The sequence below is a fragment of the Mytilus trossulus genome, chromosome 1, assembly GCF_036588685.1.
Source record: "Mytilus trossulus isolate FHL-02 chromosome 1, PNRI_Mtr1.1.1.hap1, whole genome shotgun sequence".
NCBI lineage: Eukaryota > Metazoa > Mollusca > Bivalvia > Mytilida > Mytilidae > Mytilus > Mytilus trossulus.
Window position 1 is genome coordinate 5799174 of NC_086373.1, and position 20806 is coordinate 5819979.

At 31.9% G+C, this 20806-nt stretch overlaps 1 protein-coding gene across 2 annotated transcripts in view; it reads right to left on the minus strand.

The window, feature by feature from the left end:
• Window positions 1-284: 284 nt before the first annotated feature.
• LOC134713272 (tyrosine-protein phosphatase Lar-like) overlaps window positions 285-20806 on the minus strand; it is a 168047-nt gene continuing 147525 nt past the window's right edge. For both annotated transcript variants that reach the window (XM_063574929.1, XM_063574930.1), the window contains 18 exons: window positions 17386-17667; window positions 16851-16960; window positions 14989-15205; window positions 13919-14091; window positions 13297-13485; window positions 11967-12211; window positions 10204-10322; window positions 9302-9699; window positions 8948-9067; window positions 8401-8555; window positions 7576-7861; window positions 7167-7260; window positions 6616-6692; window positions 6034-6168; window positions 5374-5499; window positions 4630-4784; window positions 4102-4237; window positions 285-3711 (listed from right to left, as the gene is read on the minus strand). In XM_063574929.1, the coding sequence (XP_063430999.1) occupies window positions 3643-3711; window positions 4102-4237; window positions 4630-4784; window positions 5374-5499; window positions 6034-6168; window positions 6616-6692; window positions 7167-7260; window positions 7576-7861; window positions 8401-8555; window positions 8948-9067; window positions 9302-9699; window positions 10204-10322; window positions 11967-12211; window positions 13297-13485; window positions 13919-14091; window positions 14989-15205; window positions 16851-16960; window positions 17386-17667 (3086 nt within the window). In that variant the 3' untranslated portion in view covers window positions 285-3642. The remainder of the gene's footprint in view (window positions 3712-4101; window positions 4238-4629; window positions 4785-5373; window positions 5500-6033; window positions 6169-6615; window positions 6693-7166; window positions 7261-7575; window positions 7862-8400; window positions 8556-8947; window positions 9068-9301; window positions 9700-10203; window positions 10323-11966; window positions 12212-13296; window positions 13486-13918; window positions 14092-14988; window positions 15206-16850; window positions 16961-17385; window positions 17668-20806) is intronic.

Consider the following 20806-nt stretch of genomic DNA (forward strand, 5'->3'; position numbering starts at 1 on the left):
TCAGGAGACTGCAATTTAATGGTTGTCGTTTGTTTTTTGTTCATTTTTTTGTACATTAATGAAGCCTTATAAATTGCATTACAATTTTCATTTCAGAGCCTTTTAAAGCTGATTATGCAGCATGGGCTTTGCTCATGATTGAAGGTCATACGGTGACCAATAGCTGTTAATTTCTGTGTCTTTGGTCTATTGTGGATAGCTTTCTCATTGGCAATCATACCACATCTTCTGGTTTTGACATATTCATGGAAGTCTAGTTATTAATACAAGTGAATAACAAAGAGTACATCACTATGACTTTTATTAAAGTACTATTTTATGATGGATGACGAACATTATATTCCAGTAAATGAAATGTAACAAAAATGATATTAAAGCTTACAACTGAACTAACATTTACTTATGTCAAAATAAATAAAATTAATTCTTTAACACAACCGCATAACAGATTTTGTCTTCTTTTTTATTTTGAGTCTAATTTTCTTTCAGAGTAGAAATAAAAACAATAATTGGAGAATAAATTTCTAAAATTCATATATTCAGATTTCAGAACATGAGTTCAGTTGTGGTAGCATACTAGTAAGAAATATTTTTCAGTTTAGGTTAGTAATAACCTATTTCAGCAAAAAGTGTTTAATTAAATGAGATTGTTTTTATCTATTTAATATTTCTCTTCTCTTATATAAAATTTTAACTCTTTCCAATTAATGGAAAAAAAATGACATTATTGTTTTCTAAACCTCACAAAATTAAAAATTTATCTAGGAATTGATTTTTTCCAAAATTTGTTCTTGGTACATCAATGATCATATGATCTATTTGAAAGACCCACTTTTTAAGTGGTCTTGTTGATAGGGAAACTGTAAGCAATACTTGACTTACAACAAATATGGACCACAGATTCTATGGACTGTAATGGCAGGAGTCGGTGGTACAATAATGAACTCAATAGATTTTCTTCAATAAAATGATGTACAAAATTATAAAAAAGAATTTGGCAAGTTTGTTTCCTTGTTTGTGAACTAATTGTTTTAAAATGAATCTAATACAAGAATATCACAAAATTAATGATGAAAACAAAATGATTAAAATACTTTTTTGTTTGTCAATAATGAAATGAAATGGCCCATGTTCACAATAAAAAACAGTAGCGATTTAGTACAACTATTATAATGGACTAGAATTTTCATCACATTATAATGAGTACCAGCATTTAATAGAAACCACAACAACTTTTATAGCTGAACCATCATTTAAATATTTTTGTGGAAATGGTCATTGAATAATACTTATAAGAGATTTTATAACTAGAAACAATTTTGAAAATTTAAAGACAAACAATGGGCATCATGTTACTCAAATTAAAAGGAAGATAAACTGACAGACTTTTCTCATACAACTTGGCTACCTTTCTAAATACTTCATTGAAGAAATAACTCTTGATTTTATGCAAATTTCTATTAAATGCTGAACTCACCGTAAAGTACACATATTGTATATACAGTAAGCTTTTGTACAATAACAAATACTTGCTTATGAAATATACAACTTCTATTTAAGTATGAAAAAATATCTCCTTAGATCAATAAGTAAACAGAAAAACACATATTTTTTTAAAAGATTCTCCAATAATTTATATAAATTTAATTCAAATTAATTAAATAAAGAAAGCGATTTGAATTTTCTTAAGACTATAATAAAATATGATTGTATTTCGATAGAAAATATGGATAGTCAATTACAATATATTCTCCTGGAAGATCTAATTAAATATACAGAAAGTTATCCAATCTACTTACAACAAGTTAGATGGGACTTACTGCAGGAAGAAACATCTTATAGATTGTAATGATGAAGACAATACAATGTGTAAACTTTGGAGATCACACACAGTCGTGTAAACTTCAGAGAACACACAGTGTGTTAATTTTAGAGAAAAAACACAATGTGTAAACTTCACAGAACACAGAATGTGTTAACTTAGAGAACACATTATATATTAACTAAAGAGAAAACACAGAATGTGTAAACTTTAGATAACACCACAAAGTGTGAACTCTAGAGAGCACACCAATGAGGACAGAATGATATTGCATTGCGACATTAATATATATAACATCTGACAACATTGTAGCATTATAGTTCTATCTGATCAGTCATACATTTTAAACCATCTTTACAGTTCCTTTCAACAGACAAACTCACATCATTACCTTCATTGTAAATTCAGTTGAACTTGGTGAAAAATTAAAACATTTCAACAATATTTGTACACTTCATTAGACCCCTATTAAAAAGAAATTTAAAATAGGCAGGTGCAATGTTGCTTTTTACCTTCCCCTTGTCTTAAATTAATGGTTTCTTCAAAATAGTTTTGCTTCAAATTTCAAGTGTACCTGTGAGCCAAAAAAAATATTAGAACTTTATTTTTTTTTCAAAAGGACTGATAACAATTTGAAGTTAATTCAGAAATATATTATCATCCATAGATAAAAAAAATTGTCCAAATTATCAACCTATTACTTTTTCAGATCAATATTATCTTAGAAAAAGTTGGTTAATTCATCATATTTTGTCAACCTCAATTCACTGAACTTTCTGCACATTTTTTTGAAATATAACTTCACATCCACTGCCCACCTACTGACCACAGCTGTCCGAACTATGTGATCGGTCACACATAGAAAATGCTAACATCTATAAATAGAGTGTACTTTTGAAGTACAATTAATAATGTACATAATAACACTTACACACACGTTCAATGAAAAATTCTAAAAAAAATTAACAGTTCAATGGTTTTGAGATATAGTTCAATTAATAAGACATCTCTGCAGGTTAAGATTTAGGACTATGTTATAAGCTTGGAATGTTTTAGCAAACACATGATCCAATCTTTTTCTTCATGGGGAAATTACTCTAAAATAAAGTAGTTTTTTGGTGTCAAACAAAGAATTTTTCCAATCTTATTTAAAAAAAGAAATATTAAATCTTAAGAAGTTAAAAGTTTCCTTTTTTTCTTCAGATTTTTCCAATGAACTTTTTTATCACAACACTGCACGAGCACCTCCAACATAATCATAGTAATAATAAAACAACAAAATCACATGATGTAAATAATGCCGTCCCTCAAATCTGGGCGGAGTTATTGTTCTTTGGCAGCACAAATAGGTCGTCACACTGTCCAAATGTTTCCTCTCGTTAATTATGCATCATATCATAGTGGATTTCACTGTGAAAGCATTCATCTGACCTTGATTTCACAAACATTTATACAACCAAGATTCTCACACTAATATATGTGTATGAAGCACTTTTTCATGTTAGTACGTATTTACAATAAAACTGTATTGCACTTTCCTCCGTTAAATGAATAAGTAGAAGATACTCCTGTTTAAAAACTTTCCACATCTGAACAAGTTGTCTTTTGACCAGGAATAATAGCTCTGAAGCAAACAAAATTCAACCTGTACAAAATGTAGGGCAAATTATCCTCACAAACATGCTAGAAACTCATTAACAATCTACAAGCGTAACAAATGTTTGTTAAATAAATAAATGTTTAACATGTTCTACAGAGGTCCATGATTGCCCATAGTTTATTTGGGTCCCACTAATATTGTCTTTCTCTCCATCGCTGGTCTATGTTGCATAATGATCAAATGATCCTAGGTATTCTAATGCAGCTCTGTAACAGAACTGGTATTGGTCCTGAAAAACAACAAATCATCAGTTGTTACAAGAAGAAAAGATAAATGAAAATGTGGGTGATACCACAACATGATGATAGTACAAGTCAAAGGAGAGGAAATCCATCAAATTCATTTTAGAGATTAATATTTTACAGTGATATCATAAATCTTTGGCTGATATCCTTACAATGATATCATAATGTACAATACTGAAAACAATGTATCGGTATTCATCATATTTTCAATACATGGATACAAAATTCTTAAATTTTCTAGAAACAGATAAAATATGAGTTTTCTTAAACTCCTCAATTTTTCCTTCATCACAACAGAGCAGGAAATATATAAATATTGTATTATATTCCTTTCAATACAACAATCTTAGTTTTGAAAGTTTTACAATACATACCTCAGTTTGCACCATGGCAGGTCTTTGTGTTCTCAACATTTTAACAGTTTGGAACATATCTACAACTCCCTCGTATCTCATTCTCTCTAATACAATGCTCAGGGTTATAAATACACCAGTTCGTCCAACTCCAGCACTGAAAGGAAAGAAAACATGTTAGTCATCACTTTTAAGTACTTGATATTTGAATTTGAAGTTAATAACCAAACCTTACAAGATATGGTGATTCCATTAAAATGAATGCGGGAAAGTTAAGGAAGATTTTCTCCTAAACATAGGTCATTAATGGTTTTTTCAGTCATTTTAATGTATGCAAAAATACATTGAGTGTATTTTAGAAGTCTGATGAAAATTGGATATGATTGATGGCTGTTTATCATGTAAGTAAAGAACTACAGTTTTTGATGATTGAGAAGTCTATCCACAGAACATTGGAACTTTTGCCCCATTTTTATCTTTTCCACTGGTTTTTAATTATTGAAAAAGTAATAAATCTTTGACACATGCATTAGTCCATCAGTAACTTACCTGCAGTGAACACATATGGGTCCCTCCTGACCAAACTGTTCTTTTGTTTTATGAACTTGTCCTATGAAATCTATGAATCCCTCTCCTGATTTGGGAACACCTTGTTCTGGCCAATCAGTAAACTGGAACTGTCTGATTGTACGGGATTGACCATCCTGTTAATAAATGTGAGAGAATATGGGTAAAGTAATCTCTAAACAAAAACAATGGGTAAACAATCTCTAAACAAAATCAATACAAAGGACATATATTACCTTTGATATGTTTATGAATTTTGTTGTTTCGAAATAAATTGAATTGCTCTTAAACATCATATTGTAATAATTAAAAACATTTCGGTAATTGATTTAATCAAATTTCTTATAATTCTCAGTGGATTTATATTTTTCAATATTTTTTAAAAATTAAAATTGTTCATTCCATAGCAACATCCAATTATCTTGTTTTCTTCTACTCTGATTTCCCAATCGAGACATCACAAAAAAACAACCCATGTCTGATGACAATAAAAGTAGAAAGAACACATCTCTTTGCAGATCATTGCACATGAAGAATTAAGTTTGTCTAAGTATCATCTACAAAACAAATTAAGTAACAGATTCCACCACCAATATTTAAAATTTGACTGTGGTGATTTCAGAAATTTCTCATTGCACTAGATTTGGTGGTAGAATTAGTTTCTATAATGATTTATACAAATATGTTGGGACTTTTTAAGACCCCCTTTATAAATAAAATATTTACCCTGGCGTCTGTGACTTTGAATTCTCGTAACATATATGATGGCATATCATATTCAGCCATTGGATCAACAACAAAATATTGGTATCTTGCTGATCGTTCACTTGGCCAATACTGATGACATTTCTCCTGAAATAAAACAAATACAACAATATTATTTTTAAAATAATTAATGACAGAACACAATGTTAAATAAACATTTATTGGTGCAATTAATATCATGAAGAGGACGGTATTTATGCTGATATTGGATCAAATAAATACATCTATCTATATCTATACTTTTTAAGTATTATTTGTTAATCCCTTTTTTCCCTTTCTTCATGGTCTAACTGTCGTTTTGCTAAACATTAATAAAAATTCATCTCAAACCATTTTTACTGATGTTTTTTTTCAAAAAAAATTCTACAAATGGATCTAACCCAATGTCATGTATATTATAATATTGTGTGACATATCTGTGATTGAAATATTGGGGGGGAAATCCTTCATAACTAGAGTTCTGGGATAGGATTTTAAGAAATGTATTTTTTTTTACAATGAAAACTATCAACATCATACAGGTAACAAGATTTTTTATAACAACTTGAAACTATAACTTTTCCTCTTCTTTTTTTTTTTATGAAACAACATCATTTTCCAATAATTGCCCTTTGAACTTACTCTGCCCATTTCTCTGAGCTTTGTGAGCATGACTATGATTGTAGAATTATGTTCCCATAACATTCTCCAGAAATCTTCTGCCGTCTCCGCCAATGGTCCTTGTGTAGCTACGTAAGCCTGTCTGTATCTATAACCCTATAATCATACAAAGGTCAAAATGTCAACTTTTACTTCATTCATTTCTCTGAACAATAAAATTAAGCATAAATAAGCAAGCATATCTAAATTGATCCTATTAAAATTTGTAAATACCAACATATATTGACTGTTATTTGCTTAATGTCTAGTGGCAATTATTTCATGCATATTCATGATCAACATACAAAGAAGCTTGACGAAATGATGAGGTACTTGCCAATTAGACAAATCTCCATCAGACCAAATGACGTGACAATCAATATTTTGCTTCACATTAATCATTTCTGGACCTTCGAAAGCTAATTTTGCAGTAAAAGTTTTGCTCATTGTTGAAGGCTGTACAGTGACCTGTAGTTGCTTAAATCCACTTCATTTTGACTCTGGTTGATAGTTGTCTCATTGGTAGTCATACCGCATCTTCTTTAATATATAATATCTACTTACATCAATAAAGCTTGCATTAATATAATCTGACCCATCCACTCCTCTGATCGGATGTAATGATACTCTCGTGGATTCATCTGCAAAAATAATATTTATTAGCACATCTTTTTCCAAGTTTTATGGACAAATAAATATAAAGAAATTCTTGTGGCGAAAGTCCCATGTGAAGACAACTAAATATGTTAGATATGTATCATGTAAACAGAACTGTTTTGTTATATCTGGTCTTTAACAGAAAGTTGTTCATCTTTTGAATATATTCAGTTCAACAATATTTAGTGTTGAAGATAAACATATTGAACATCAACATCCTAGTTTTACTACTACATAAATCGACCTGCTGTATCTAATGAACAGAACAACTTTATAAACTTCAGCTTAAAGATATTTTAAAATACTTTAGACTTACATGGCAGTATATTAACTGTTCTGTAAGGCTAAGGGATATAATTCAGTAAAATATAAATTGTATTGACTAACATGGCAGTATATTGATCGATCTGTAAGGCTAAGGGAGATAATCCAGTAAAATATAAATTGTATTAACTTACATGGCAGTATATTGACCAATCTATTCTTAAATTTGTTAACTGGAAGATTGGCACTAATAAATCTATTAGGACTGGCTTTCATATTGGCTAATCTCTGTAATACAAAAACAATTAAATTAATAAATAAAACACTAAAGATTTTGACATTGTTTTACTTGATTCTGGGGTATTTTATTTTTAATATTTTAAAAACATGATTTAGATATAGCTAGATAATGAAAATTTGGAATAAAACATTTCTTTAGTCAAATGATTTTTTTTTCAAATATGAAAACAAATTCAGCTTTTCAAGAAAATTATGATGTCCTTATGGTTCTTCAATTGTATGAAAATAAAGGGCTGTGAATTTCAATAATTCAAAACAATTTCCCCCCTGGAATAGTTTCGACACAACTACAGTATCTCTTACCTTAAATTCTAACTCCATCCCTGTAGAAGTTTCACCTGGTTCTGGTTGTAATAATTTCTGTATATGTGCGGATAAATTACGAGCTGGGATTTCTGTATTGCCACAGGTTACGGCTTCCAATAAAGCATCGTGGATGAATATATACTGGTCTTCTGTTTGTACCATGTAATTACGCTGTGCTCTCAGACAAGTCACATGACCATAAATATCAACCGTCTTCTCGTGTTTGACACGTTCCAACATGGCGTCTATTACTATGAATGCTCCTGTTCTACCAACTCCAGCACTACAATGCATTCAATATCATTGTAACTTAGTCCAAATACAAAATATAGTAACTTAAACTGTCTTGTGGAGAGTTGTCTCATTGTCAATCATACCACATCTTCTTTTTTATATCAACCTTATATTTAATGAATGTCATATCTTAAACAACAATGTGTCTTCAACTTGCTGACAAACAAGTGAAAATAAATAGAAATGCATGTGGATTTTGTAAATATAACATATTTATAACAAGAAATTAATTTTAACAATACTTATTTATATATTGATTTATGCAAGTTAGTGGCTAAAAGGCATTTGCTTTTTCAAAACCTATTTCTATTTTTGGTAATTCTTTTTTCTAAATGTACAACAGATGTCAATAAAAAGAAATAATATAAAATGATACAGATGTAATAACTTATAAACATATATATATTTTGTCCATGTAACCTGACCATAAAATATAACAATTCTTGACACAGCAGAAGCCTGAAACAGCATCATTTACTTATGTTTACAATTAATTCTATGACATGTCAGACAAAAACTGAGCCTTACCTGCAATGTACTATCATAGGTCCAGCGTCCTGGGGATTACAGGCTTTTACACGCTTCATAAACATCAACAATGGGGTAGGATGATCTGGGACACCGTGGTCAGGCCATGCTGTAAACTGGAACTGTCTCACTTCACGTTTCTCTGGATAACCATACTATAAACAGAAACAGGCAACAAGTTCAATACACATGGCAATATATTGATGATTATTTCATCTGATAAAGAAGTACATACAATATTTGTAAATAAAAGCATTAGATGATTTGGTGCAAACTTGCCTCGATTCCTAAAGTGTGATTTAATCAAATATTTCTTTACAATTACTTGAATAAAACAATTTATATCAGAATTGTTTTTTACACTTTTGTATTTATCTTTTCCTGATTTCTATTAAAAAAGTTTTTTACATTTACCATGTATTTAATAGTTCCTCATTATAGAATCTGAAAACTTAAAACAAACTTAATGATTTTAGGATCTTTAAGCAATATTGAATCCATATACAGTATTATATGCACACTAGTGTGTTATCCTAAGATTACTGACCCTTGAGACGTGGAACGTTCTGATGGTATAAGTTGAGAGTTCAGTGACATCCACTAACAAAACCTGCATGATGCCATAGGTTTCTCCACCTCTATGGGGCCAGTACTGGTCACATTTAATCTGTAAATAATATACTTATAATGATAAAACATTTCAACATTACCAAGGGTTATTGCACTGCAATCAAATTTAATAAGTCATCTATTATAATAAACCATTTTTTTTTGGCCATTTGTATGGTATAAATTTCACATTTGACAAGTTGGCCTGAATAGCACAACACTTTCAAGAAGATAGTTTCTATATTAAAATAAATATTTGCATGATCAATTCTTTCGTGTAATGTTAACTTACCCTTGACCTTTCCTCTAATTTGGTCATCATGACGATGGTGTTTGACCTTTGTTCCCACACTCCTCTCCAGAAATCTCCAAATGTTTCCGGTAACGGACCTTGCGTGGCAATATATGCATTTTGTTTACGATATCCATCCATATAATTTGCATTGATATAATCACTGCCTGGTATACCATCAATTGGCTGTAAAATCACTCTTGAATGGTCGTACGCTATCACATTTGCGTATCTATTTTTAGGTTTGTTGATTTCATAATTAGAATTGTCCCATGTGAACTGCTGACCTGGTTCAATGGATTCATACTCCTGAGAGAATCTCATATTGTCACTGGCCTTTAAGTTGTCTATGTGGTCAGCTAACATATGAACAGGTATAGGGGGATGGCTGATCATACCTGAAAATAAACACATATTAAATGTCAATGTGGTCAGCTAACATATGAACAGGTATAGGGGGATGGCTGATCATACCTGTAAATAAACACATATTAAATGTCAATGTTGTCAGCTAACATATAAACAGGTATAGGGGGATGGCTGATCATACCTGTAAATAAACATTTAATCAATCACAAGTAAATAAGTGAATTGAATGCTGCTTTTTGTTGTTGTTTCTTTCAACTAAGAGAAATAACAAATCAAATTTTTAGCAGAAGCATGTCAGGTCATTTGGTCACTGGTGGGGTTGTCTTAATGACAATCATACCACAGTTATTTTAATTCTCATATTCATACAAAATATCATTCGCCACATGCTTTCATTTAAAAAAAATCCAACAAAAAAATATTTTAATGTTTATTATGAGATGGTTTAATAAGAAGTGAGAGAGGATATCCTCTGCAAAACAATATGTATATATGTATTAAAATAAGATAATCTATTAATAAGTATATAATACCTGGAGTCTGGTAATGTTGACGTCTTAGTTCTACTGGATCACTTGGATGAGGGGGGACATCAACAAACACTTTACCAGGAAGAGGCTCAGGGGTTTTACTCTTACGATGGGATTTACGTCTGAAATATATACATATATATTATAATAATGTTCTAATGATATTCAGGTGTACTGCTTGATACCCTAATAAATATACTATTATTTGTATTTGTTTCTAAAAATAACTTTTATCCATTATAACTGCTCTATAGAAATTGAATTGAAACTATTTTTCTACAATTATTACTTTTATCTACTAATTCATAAACTATACAACAAAGTAGCAATTTAACTTATTACTGTTTTTCCATTTATCCATCTTTTTAAAACTCTTTTTGAAGAAATTTGACATCAATTCCACATAGATATATTAGACAACAAAATTACAACAATAAAATGACAAGCAGGGGAAGTTCACAATAAGAAAATAACCCTCTGATGATCTAGGCATACATACATACTCATTACTGCTTCAACAGGTTCTCCGTATTGAGTATTATTAAATATTAATATTTTAATTGATTATTACAAGGTTTTACCATCAACGTTAATTGATGTGAAAATTGTGTACATGTGGGCTGTTGAATTAACTATGCAATCTTTTAAGCCCTTTAACATTCTGGGATTTTCTGCTTATACATTCATTGCTTTCACAATTGTTATTGTTCATAAAAATCTATATCTTGTCTCACTTTTTTTCCCCTGCTATTAATTCTAGCACATTTAGATGCAAAATGTGACCACATAATATGACTTGAAATATATGTAACAGATTAATGGGTTGGTTTCATTTGTGCATTACCGCTGGTATTTAATATTAGTATATGACCCCTAGTATCAAATATTAGTACATGACCCCTAGTATCAAATATTAGTACATGACCCCTAGTATCAAATATTAGTACATGACCCCTAGTATCAAATATTAGTTAATGACTGTTGGTATTTAATATTAGTTCCTGACCGCTGGTACAATATATATCAAATATTAGTACATGACCGCTGGTATATCAAATATTAGTACATGAACGCTGGTATATAAATATTAGCACTTGAACGCTGGTATTAAATATTAATAAGTGTTTAGTATTTAACCCTGACATGCTGATGTTTACCTCATGTACCAAACGAGGAGAATACAGCCGATTATGATCAGAGCGACACCTGCACAAACAGGGGCCACAATCATAATTATCATCAGACTTTTGGAATTAGGGACATTTGGTGATGCCTGGTCTACGGTGTCAGTGTCTCCTGGACTGGGTGCGATAGGACGAGGTAACTGACGTATGTATGGTCCTAAAGTTATCGGTGCTGAGTAGTCACTGGTTGTGTAAAGGTCCTAAATAAAGCAAATGAATAACAAAAATATAAACATGACAACATCAAGAAATAAAGACACAAATATACGTTATAACAATAAAAGCAGCAGAGTTTGCGTGACAATGGCTAAGGTACCTTATCCAGACTATACCACCCCCAACGAACAGGGCTACACAAGCACAAATAGGGGCCACGATTAAGAGGATTGTAAAGTCGGGCTGTGCACTTCCATAAGGTTCCATTTTGCCTATGAAGTCTGCTGAAAAGTCGCTGCTTTTGTAAAGACCCTAAATATGCAAATAAAAATGAAAAACAACATCAATGAAAGAAAAATGAGAAATAATAAGGTCAAACAACAGTGGCTATTTAGAAGGAACAACAACAAAGACAGGTTGTTATACCTCAAATACACGATAACAATACAGCCCACGATGAGCAGGGCCACACCTGCACACACAGGTGCTACGATTAATATCATAGTGTAATTAGGATCTGTTCTGTCTAGCTCCTGTTCCTGATCCTCGTTAGTGTTTTTGACGACAGAAGGTACTAGTGGGTTTTTAGATAAGTTTGGATTATATCGGTAAGGTGGTTTGGATCCGGAGTATGTAACTGGACTAGATAAATCACTAGACTTGTACAGTCCCTGTATAAAGATAAATGATAAAACTCATATTTCTTCCTTACCCGACACAAATAAATGCAATTTCTTTTTTTAACTATACTAGTTTTTATCTGAGATCAGTCAACTTTATCTACACTTGTGCAAATAATAATTCTGGTTGTGCACTTATGTTATTGTAACTTAGAAAGACAACTCTTACAACCAGATCCACATATTCATTGACCTGTCTTTTTAACAGTTGAGGTTAGTTTTAATTTCACCTAGAGCTATCAAATTCAGTTGTGCATACCAGTCATTCACTATTGACAACTGTTAGATATTGAAATCATTACAAATGGCTTGCTTGATTAGACAACTCCATCGGGTGTTTTTTTCCTCACATTGACTCATCATTACCGGAGCAATTTTGGTTTCCATTTACAAAGAAAGTGAATTTAATTGCTTAGAAAATCTGTTGTGAAATAAACTTCAATCCTATCTTATGTTCAGTCAGTTCAGAAAATGACCCCTGTACATGACGTAGAATAACACAGTGTTCACATAGTTATCTTAATAGAACCATGCAGTCTTCCACTTGAGTAAGGAATTAAATTAAACAGAATGGCTCACTTTCAAAATGGTTTCAAAACTGTTCAGGAACATAATTTGTAATAATTCAAGATAATTTTAAAGTGTATCGAGCAGAATGGGTCATTATTCAAGTTAATTCAGTGGTGTACTTGAATATAATTTAAATGAGGTGTTCTTAAAAAAAGCTCTGCAACAATCTCAAAACCTCAAATGAAAGAGAAGATTCACATTTAATTTGTATGTTTATGAAGTCTTGTGTGTAAACATGTTTCAATTAAATCAGACTGTTTACCTCAATCTCAAACCTTTATATAAAAGAGATGTGTACATACTGTAGACACACTCATTTTCATGTTTTGTCTCTATATAAGATTTCATTGGGATTTAATTTCATGGTTTCCATTAAATGGAAGTGATATTATATGCAGGTTAAATTTTTCCAAGAAATAAACGAAATTTAATCCTCCATGAAAATTTTTACTTTACAGTATTTAATTGCTTTTGTAAATTCTTGTGCAAATATGTGTTGCCTTTACCTGTTCTACTGTGTGTGCTCTGAGGAACACCCTGTATCTCCAGTCCTTGTTTAAAGGTCTGTTCGTGAATCCCTCGTACTCATCCCCATCCCCCAATGTAAATAGTGATGGCAGTCGATTGGAGGAGAACTTGGCTGCTATGTAAGGTTTACTGGCAGAGAAAGTCGGAGGGAGGGGGTCATCAAACAGCTAAAAGTAAATCATAAAAAACATCAATACTATAAAGGTCAAAGGTTATAAAATCATAAAATAATTAAGTTCTGTTATATTGCTTTTTTCAAAATCTATTATCTCTGTCCAAAAGTAGACTAAAGTTTCTTTTTTTCTTTCAGAAACAAATATCCAACTATATGGAGCGTTAACACATACATCAAATGTGATGAATAATTAGGTTTTAACAGGAAGTAGATGTTGGGCGGGTGTGTAAATACTTCACAGAGTATAGAAAAGATAACGCTGCTAGATACCAAATTTTTGGAAGATCTTAGTTGTAGAATCTGAGAAAAAATGCAACAAAATTTCATTCGACAGACATTAACTTGTGTATCCGCCTCCTTTGAAAAGGGGCATAAATGTCTTTAATATATGCAATTAGATAATAATATCTGATAATGATAAATACCTCATCAAATTGATAATCCTGAGGTCTTCTGAGGACTGTGCTGTTTAGTATTGGAACGACTATGAGATAATAATGACTTATACCTCCATTGACTTCAGAGGCAGCCTTTAGACTAAACTTTATGTTGCCTTTCTCAATCTTTTCTATTTCTGGTCTATCTACTTTACTAGGTGCTGTAAAACAAAAAGGAACCAGTTCAATATACATCTACGATGAAGAACTCATGATTTAAGACAATGTTGAGGCTGAATGCTTATTGATGATTTTTTTTAAATCATTAAACCAATACAGCTTTCAATTTGACAAAATATCCATTACATTATTTTCTTATTTATAAATGTTGAATTTTGTACAGGGAAATAATATAAATTTTGTTTTTAGATGAGGTAAAGCTATGGCTTTATTGACTTTTGAAAAACAGATATTCACTTGGGCCAATCTTAGTTCAAATTTCCAATGGAGTTTTCAACCATAATTACCCATTTTAATACATCATAAAAGTCTTAAAATAGAAAATGGCATACATAATCATGCTTCTAAAAATAAACTGACAGCTAATCACCTCAAGACAATGCAACATTTTTTTTATACATAATTTAGAATCAGTGTAAGGGAGGTAGTTCAAAAGTTCTGTAATTGTCCATTATACAGAAAACCCTTGTTTTCCCCTTTTTTCTTAACGGTTTGAACAATAACCCTGCAAAGCTAATTCTAACCAGCCTTTTGTGGTATGGAAATTTGTGGTATAATTTCAGAGAGATTCCTACACTGTTTCACAAGTTATTGTCTGGAAACTAGACAAATGCTTATTTGGACCCCTATTGCTAAACTGTTGGGATCATAACCCCCAAAATCAATCCCAACCTTCTTTCTGTGGTTATTAACCTTGTGTTATAATATCATAGATTTCTATCTAGTTATACTTAAGTTAAAGTCCGGAAACCAAATGTCTTTGGACACCATGACAGCATGATACCAATATATGACCACAAAATATTTTGTGGCCATATTTTGTGGCCGTATAAAAACCTACTCAAGTTTAATCAATTTGGAATATAAAAATTATTTACCTTCCAGTCTGGTTTCTGCCGTTAAATATTGTTCTGGTCCTCTTTTGCCATTTCTAAACAAGGAAGTAATATTGAAGGTGTATCTAGCCTTGGGTTTCAGATTAGGGACCACAAATGTTGTTGACTGACCAGGTATATTGATTGGTTGAATCGGAGGCTCATTCTGCTTATTTACCTGACCTTTAACACGATGAAACTTCATTCCTGCAATCTCCAACTGTAAAACACATAAAAATTAGATTAAAGTAAAGATCTTTTTTTAAAAACCATGTATTACTTAAAACCACTGAACTTTCGTAAATCTTACTAATAATTTTATTCTATACATTATCAGTTCATTTGAAGTGTTATTTCTTTATTCCTAAATATTAGAATGAAGAATTACATGTGATTTTCCAAAGCTAGTTTTAGATTAGACCATCATGAAAGTAGCTTAATAGGTGTCATGTAGCCTATAATGTATATCATTAAATATTAGAATGAAGAATTACATGTGATTTTCCAAAGCTAGTTTTAGATTAGACTATCATGAAAGTAGCTAAATAGGTGTCATGTAGCCTATAATGTATATCATTAAATATTAGAATGAAGAATTACATGTTATTTTCCAAAGCTATTTTTAGATTAGACTATCATGTGTCATGTAGCCTATAATGTATATTATGTCTCCACAGCCATACCATCATGACTTCGGACTTATACACTAAACTTCTGTAATACTTACTAGGTAGTTATTGATACCAATCTGTTTTGGGGGATCCCATGCCAGGTTAATGGTTGTCGATGTCCTAAGTGTCACACGGAAATTAGTCACGATATCATCTCTTTAATACTTACTAAGTAGTTATTGATACCAATCTGTTTTGGGGGATCCCATGCCAGGTTAATAGTTGTCGATGTCCTAAGTGTCACACGGAAATTAGTCACGATATCATCTCTTTAATACTTACTAGGTAGTTATTGATACCAATCTGTTTTGGGGGATCCCATGCCAGGTTAATAGTTGTTGATGTCCTAAGTGTCACACGGAAATTAGTCACGATATCATCTCTTTAATACTTACTAGGTAGTTATTGATACCAATCTGTTTTGGGGGATCCCATGCCAGGTTAATGGTTGTCGATGTCCTAAGTGTCACACGGAAATTAGTCATGATATCATCTCTTAAATACTTACTAGGTAGTTATTGATACCAATCTGTTTTGGGGGATCCCATGCCAGGTTAATGGTTGTCGATGTCCTAAGTGTCACACGGAAATTAGTCATGATATCATCTCTTTAATACTTACTAGGTAGTTATTGATACCAATCTGTTTAGGGGGATCCCATGCCAGGTTAATGGTTGTCGATGTCCTAAGTGTCACACAGAAATTAGTCACGATATCATCTCTTTAATACTTACTAGGTAGTTATTGATACCAATCTGTTTTGGGGGATCCCATGCCAGGTTAATAGTTGTTGATGTCCTAAGTGTCACACGGAAATTAGTCACGATATCATCTCTTTAATACTTACTAGGTAGTTATTGATACCAATCTGTTTAGGGGGATCCCATGCCAGGTTAATAGTTGTCGATGTCCTCAGTGTCACACGGAAGTTAGTCACGATATCATCTCTTTAATACTTACTAGGTAGTTATTGATACCAATCTGTTTAGGGGGATCCCATGCCAGGTTAATAGTTGTTGATGTCCTAAGTGTCAATGGAAATTAGTCACAATATCATCTCTTTAATACTTACTAGGTAGTTATTGATACCAATCTGTTTTGGGGGATCCCATACCAGGTTAATGGTTGTTGATGTCCTAAGTGTCACAAGTGTCACACGGAAATTAGTCACGATATCATCTCTTTAATACTTACTAGGTAGTTATTGATACCAATCTGTTTAGGGGGATCCCATGCCAGGTTAATAGTTGTCGATGTCCTAAGTGTCACACGGAAATTAGTCACAATATCATCTCTTTCAGGTCCTGCAATAGATGATAAATCCTCTCTAATTTCATGTTACTTTTTTGTCATTTTTCTCATTTAGTGAAGTCTATTATTTGCACATTAGTCCCAAAATAAGAATAAATTTTGAAAGTTCAAACCTGTATGGGTCATTTCAAACATTAGCCCCCTTGAGAAAAATACAAGTTCTTATGTGTCAGAAGATAGAATATCCAACCCACTTGGACAGAACTCAAGTTATCAAATGAAAAATACAAAATAGGACTTATTTCGTTCAATTATATAACAGACTATAATCTTTTCAACCACTTTCAGCTATGCCATCTAAACCGCTTGTAACATTTTTTTGCTTTTATTAAAATAATTCTAATGTCCAAGATAAGCTGGAACACTTCTTTTTTTTAATGGTAGGTACATTTGCCAGAACAGCCATTGTTTAACTTACTTGTAGGTACATTAGCCAGAACAGCAGCAGAAGCATTCCCAAACCTTCCATCTAATGATTTAGCTGCCACTCTGATGGCATAGGACTGTTTCTCTAATCCTGTTATCTCTGCCACTGTGTAAGGACCTATTTCAATAGAAGGCCAGCTGTCTAAATTCTCTACGTCAAACTGGTTGTAGGAGACCTTATAGCCAGATACAGGCACTTTGGGTTCATTCCATGTGACCTGGATGGTCTTCCAACTCGTCCTACTAACAACAACATCTTGTGGTGCAGGGGGCACTGAAAAACAAAAGTAAACTTATTTTACAAAAAGTCAGAGTTATCAAAGTCTTTTATATAATCTTTTTAAAACAGAAGCTACACTGAAATGAATAATATTACAATCAATGGACCCTTTGCTTGCTAGTAGCTTTAATATGAAGCAAAAACTGTAATTTATAGAAGTTATGTTCAGATTTATATTTGATAACCATCTGTAACTAATGTCGTGATTTTCTTGACAAAAAAAGTATCACACATATCATGCATATAGGCAAAAATATTAAACAGTGTTCATTAAATAATAAAGTGAGATACAGTAGGATAATAGTTAAAAATAAATTATCCTTAATGCTTTCCACTGAGAACCAAAGTACATATACATATATATACTTCTCCAAATGCACTATGCTAGGTGGAGGTTTACTTTTAATTTATACTATATATCATACACATTGATTTATTACAAAACATTTCCCATCTCTAAATAGTCAATATTTAACTTGTTTATGGGTATGATACATAAAAATCAAGCATTTCTGGATTTAAAACAAAATATCACATGCTGAAAAACATCTATATAGATATAAGAAGATAAATGCCTACATGGCCCCTTGTCCTCGACTTCTGTATGCCTACATTACACCTTGCCTTGAACATATGCCTACATTGCCCCTTGCCTTAAACTAAGCCTATATTGTCCCTTGCCTTGAACATTTAAATGCCTACATTGCCCCTTGCCCTGAACATTTATATACCTATATCGCCCCGTTCTCTTACCCAACATAATTAGCCCACATTTCCCCTTACCATGAACATCCACATGATTACATTTCCACTTGCCATGAAAATCTATATGCCTACATTGCCCCTTGCCCTGGACATCTATATGCCTATATTGCCCCTTGCCTTGAGGATCTACATGCCTACAATTGCCCTTTGTCCCAATCTGTTAGTCTGTAAAGAACTGATGCAAAGCAGTTTGAAAGAGTGCTTATAATGTCTTGTAAGGTTTCAATTGTAACAAGATAAAATATCTGCCCTGGTACAATATTACAATGGGTTCATATCTCATTTTAATACATATTGTGCCAAGCTGTCCATCTTATCACAGTCACATCCTAGTACAATGTGTAACAATATTTATAGATTATTACATGTCATTTTTCATATGGCCCAGGTATCAGCCCTAGACTCCCATATCAAGCCAGAGGGCTTGATAGGGGTCGTGGGCTGATACCATGGACCATATCAAAAATGACATGTAATAATCTATTTATCACATATTTTTAAGCAACTTGTTTACAAATAGTCTTTGATTGACAGGTTACCGGAAGTTAAACTCGGGGGCTTGATATGGATTTCGAGGGCTAATATCGATATTGGCCCGAGGACTGATAACCAACCTTGACTTCCGGCTATTATTGGCCATGCAATAATGTACATATCAGTTAAATACTTGTTATAACCTTATGTATAAAATAAAAATGCATTTGTTAGGGCATTAACTTGGCACTGACTAACATATTTAATAAATATACTATAAATTCAGAAATGATTGTGAGCATTCATTATCAAAATTTTGAAGAATGATCAGAAACAAGCATATTAATACATTTTTGTAATTGCTTTTTTCAGGAAAAAAATAATATGCTTACAGATACATGTATATGAATAGGATAACAGAATGCAAATTCTAATTTTGTGAGACTCATTGAAAACAATTTCTGAATTTAGAGTATATTATGAAATTATCGATATAGGATATATAATTTGGTATCATTTAGTTTCAATTTAAAATTTCAACTGCACATGAAAACTAATTGACAGGAAAACACATACTTTCAACTCAGCATTACTGACCATCAGATAATGAAAGGATTTTCCCCAAAAAGATCACATCATAAGGAACATGTGTACTAAGTTTCAAGTTGATTGGACTGCAGCTTCATCAAAAACTACCTTGACCAAAAACTTTTACCTGAAGCGGGACAGACGAATGAACGCAGAGGGATGAATAAACTATTGTAGGTGGGGCATAAAAAATATTTAAATTATCAAAGGTTTATTTTCTTTAGCTTGAAGCATTCCTTATGAAGGTAAACTCAGAAAAGCACCCCAGACAAAATTTATCAGTTGTTATTTTCATTTACTGATGATGTATTGGCTTTTTAATATACCATAGGAATTTTTCTTAGATTGATCTACTCATTGTGACAAGTTATAAACAAGAATGTGTCCACAGTACACCGATGCCCCACTCGCACTATAATTTTCTATGTTTAGTGGACCATTAAATTGGAATAAATTTTCTAATTTGGCATTAAAATTAGAATGATCTTATCAAAGGGAACATGTATACTAAGTTTCAAGTTGGTCTTCTACTTTATCAAAAACTACCTTGACCAAAAACTTTAACCTGAAATTTCCACTATCATTTTCTATGTTCAGTGAACCATAAAATTGGGGTCAAAACTCTAATTTGGCATTTAAATTAGAAAGATCATATGATATCATAGGGCACATGTATACTTAATTTCAAGTTGATTGGACTTCAACTTCATCAAAAACTACCTTGACCAAAAACTTTAACCTGAAGCGGGACAGACAGACGAACAGACTGACAGACGGACGAACAGACGAACGGACGTAGGTGGGGCATAAAAATATTTTAATTATTTAGTTATCAGACTCCTTCATAACAAAAGAAAAGTTTAAAAACAAAGATATTAATAAATAAATGCATTTATAACTAAATAGTGAATAACAATAAATCTGCTAGTTTTTTTCTACATCTACCAGAATTTAATAGATACTACCATGCTGGTTTAAAACTCACACTAATACAGAAATATGTGCATATACACTTGTAAAACACACTTATACAGAAATATGTGCATATACACTTGTAAAACACACACTAATACAGAAATGAGTGCCTGTACAATTGTAAAACACACACTAAATAAAGAAATGTGTGCATGATCATGTACACTTGTAAAATCAAAGTATATATAGTGATGTGCATGCAAAGAGGCTGGTTTCACACTAGATATAATGTCGTGCGAGTATAATCTGGTGATGTTAGTACATTAATTCCTCTTTTTCTAACATCTTGCTTGTAGCTTGGTCAATTAGTTTGTCGTAATATTTTTGTTAG